At 51.9% G+C, this 3,269-nt stretch overlaps 1 protein-coding gene across 1 annotated transcript in view; it reads left to right on the top strand.

The window, feature by feature from the left end:
* The first annotated feature begins 32 nt into the window (after window positions 1–32).
* TMEM116 (transmembrane protein 116) overlaps window positions 33–3,269 on the top strand; it is a 12,074-nt gene continuing 8,837 nt past the window's right edge. The window contains exons 1-2 of the mRNA XM_017734853.1: window positions 33–311; window positions 443–506. Of these exons, the coding sequence (XP_017590342.1) occupies window positions 298–311; window positions 443–506 (78 nt within the window). The 5' untranslated portion in view covers window positions 33–297. The remainder of the gene's footprint in view (window positions 312–442; window positions 507–3,269) is intronic.

The raw sequence follows: 3,269 nt of genomic DNA, 5'->3' as shown, positions 1-3,269 counted from the left end.
CCCCAGCCCCGCGCCCCGCTCCATGCCCGGCGGCACCGGCAGTGCTGCCCGATCCTCCCCGAGTCCCCGTCCCCGTTTGTGCTGCTTATTCCTCTTCGGGATCCTGCTGTCCCCAGTCCCCGGCCCGTGATGCCGCTCCCCGCGATCCCTGCTCCCTGTCCCCGGTCCGTGCTGCCCGCCCCTCTCCGGGACCCCGCGGTCCCCGGGCGTTCCTGCCGCGCCGGGGGCCGTGTCACCTGAGCTCCCTCCCGTCCTTCTCCCCAGGTCTACTCTGCGCTCCAATGGATCCAGTTCACCATGGCCATGCTCAGGTACGACACGCTGCCCATGGAGTTACTGGCGCGAAGATTATTTTTCCCCGAAAAACAAAAAAAAAAAGAGAACTCGCGTCTCCCAGCGAGGCGGACGCGCTCCTGTTCCAACCTGTGCTTTGTTTTCTCAGCGTTGTAGGTTCCAGCTCAATTATTGCCTATGCCGTTTTCCAAAACGCAGTGCGGTCCCCCGAGGTAAGGTCTGACCTTCCTTCTCCCTCCCTAAGCCTTGGTGGTGGTCCCTGCAGGTGGGTCACACCCGTAACACAGACCCTCTCCGAGGAGCAGCTGCAGGTCTTAGGGTCATGTGGTTAAACCTTGTTTAATAGCTGGGAGGCAAAGGGCTTGCTAAGAATTGGGCTTTTTGTCTTGGTAAGAGGTGAAAGGACTGACCTTGAACCTGTGCTTCTGCAAGGAGAAGCAGGTTCCTTAGTCCTGTGCTTTCTGCTGCTCCTGGAATGTCCTCCACTTGTTCCTGAGAGCAGGCATTTCTTAGCGTGCCCTACTCAGTGCAGACAAATTCCTGGGGGCTGAGGAGTTGTGCACAAAGCTGCTGAAGTGCAAACTGGAGCTGCCCCCATGGAAATGCTTTTACAGGTGTCAGTCTTTGGCTGTCTCCAAGGAGTTTTTCTGGGCAGATGTGCTACTAAAACTGACCCCACTCAATGCTCAGACAAAAACAGGCTAGAAAGCAGTTTATTGTGCTGGGCTCTGCAGTGGGGCTTTGGAAGATTCACCCCTGCCATGAACATTCCTATTGCTGAAACAGCAGGGCTCGGATGCAAACATCCCTTGGGTTGGGACAGCCCACACGTGCACTGCAGATGGGGCAGAAATGCACATCCCGAGTGCATTCCATAGTTGTGTGTGCAGGGAATCCTATGGGGCTGGCATATATCTGACATGCTAAGCACATGGCTGGCTTGAGCACAGAATCCACAGCCCTCCAACCCATCCTGCCAGGCTTGGATGTCCACACGCAGTCCCGCCGTGTGTCCCGGACTTCCTGGAGGCAGTGAGCCAAGCTGATCTCTGTGAAGTTGGGATTTGCTGTCCAGGATTTGCAGGCTCCGCTTGGCCTGTGGACCACGCAGGAAGTCAGTGGAGCTGGTAGCAGCTGTATTTGTCCTTCCCTCATCTTCGTGTTCTTTGTGCATCGTGGGCTTGATCTGCAGCCCGGAGAATGGGACTTCCAGGGAATGCAGGGAACTATCCCTGGAGGAGCAAGGAATGCAGGCAACTAACACATTGTTGGATGACACAGGGTGGGAAGGAGAATGTGAGCCCATGTTTGCAGGGCAAATCTGTCCTGCTTACAACAGGCAGGACTCTTTACTCCCAGCCAGCCTCCTGGAAACGCTCTGCCCAGCACATCCAGAATAAACTGCAGAGATCTCCATGCATTCCCAGGGAAGCATGAAGGCTGGGACTTCACCTTACTGCTGGAATGGAAAACCTGCTTGAACTTGTGCTGCTCAAGGTGCACATCAAAGCCTCCTCCTACCACATTTGCACCTGGAAAGCTCCAGATGTGATTCCTTCCTGGGGTCCTCCACTCTGGAATGATGTGGAGCTGGGTTTGGCAGGTGCCCTGGTGTGACTCAGCAGCCTCATCCCGGGTTACTCAGGAGCCCTTCTGCTCTCAGTCATGTGATGGGGCTGTGGCTTGGGAACTGCTCGTGAGCCACACATGGCTCCAGGTCACTGATGGGCCCTTCCTGCTCCAGAGGGTCCAGATGTTTCTGCTCAGATTATTTCTGCAAATCTGGATAGGAGGGCTGGATGCCAGCTGGAGGGACTGGTTTGCATCAGCCTTCCAGGCTCTTCTGCTGCCAGGGGAGATCTGTTGCTGGGTTTCAAAAACGGCAAAATCTCCAGTAACTTCCCCATCGTCTTGTCCTCATGTCTCGGGTCTGAAGTAGAAGTTTGTAAACAAAAGGGCTGGAAGAGATCCATACCAAAGCTTGCCACAAACAGCTTATTCCCTGAGTCATGAGGACCCACAGCAAAACGTTTAAAAATAAACAGCTCTGGAGGCTGGGAGGAGAAGGATCTTAGAAACACTTCCCTTCCTGTCCCCAGCCTCAGAAATCAAATATTGCATTCTTAAAGCTTTTTTTCTGTCTCTACGGGGTCAGTAAAACTCTTCAGCCTGAGGTAAATCATTGAGAAGAGGTGATGGCAAGCAAGGAAGGAACCTCAGCTGAACAGGTTTGAGGAAGAACCTGTAGCTCAACAGGTTTGAGGAAGAACCTGCAGCTCAACATGTGCCTGGGCTGTGGCCACAGAGCCAAATCCCCGTGTATGCTGCAGCTGGAGCTGCCAGGATGTAAATCATTACATCTTTACAGTCTCTTCCTCTATTTTATAAATACCAGTGGTTATTTTCTTTCCCCTTTTGCAAGCCAGAGCCACACTTGCCACTGTGTCACCTACTTCTTTATTCAGGTCTCTGCCAAAACAGCTCCTCGACCCCTCAGCAGTGCCTTGCTCCAAGGGCACTTGTGCTGGAGAAAGAGGTCACCTGTTGGATTGCAAAAGTGGCTTCTTTGCTTATTTTAAAGCTGTTTGGTTTAACCTGCCTTGATCACAAACTGCACAGTGTCCCCAGCCTGTTGTGCCAGGGCTTCATTTCTGCACCAGCGAGGAAAAGCCTGGTTAAAAAAAGTCATTTATAGATGAAATTAAATAAAAATTAACTCCAGATCTTTATGCCTCTTGCTACTTCATGCCATAAGAACAAATCTGGCTCGATCAGATCTGCCTTAACTCTTATCAGTCTTCCTAAACTCTTTCTCATTGCATGTGGGAACAAGTATAACACAACGTGATGCGTGCCGTACATATACTTCCAGGACAATATTGAGGCAAATCTCACCAAAAGCTCAACTCCATGAAAAGAAATACAAAATCAAAGCCTCCTGTAGCGTTTTCATGCTGTGTTTAGCATTATAATTT

The sequence above is a fragment of the Corvus brachyrhynchos genome, unplaced genomic scaffold, assembly GCF_000691975.1.
Source record: "Corvus brachyrhynchos isolate BGI_N302 unplaced genomic scaffold, ASM69197v1 scaffold114, whole genome shotgun sequence".
Lineage (NCBI taxonomy): Eukaryota > Metazoa > Chordata > Aves > Passeriformes > Corvidae > Corvus > Corvus brachyrhynchos.
This window is presented reverse-complemented; position numbering and strand designations above follow the sequence as displayed.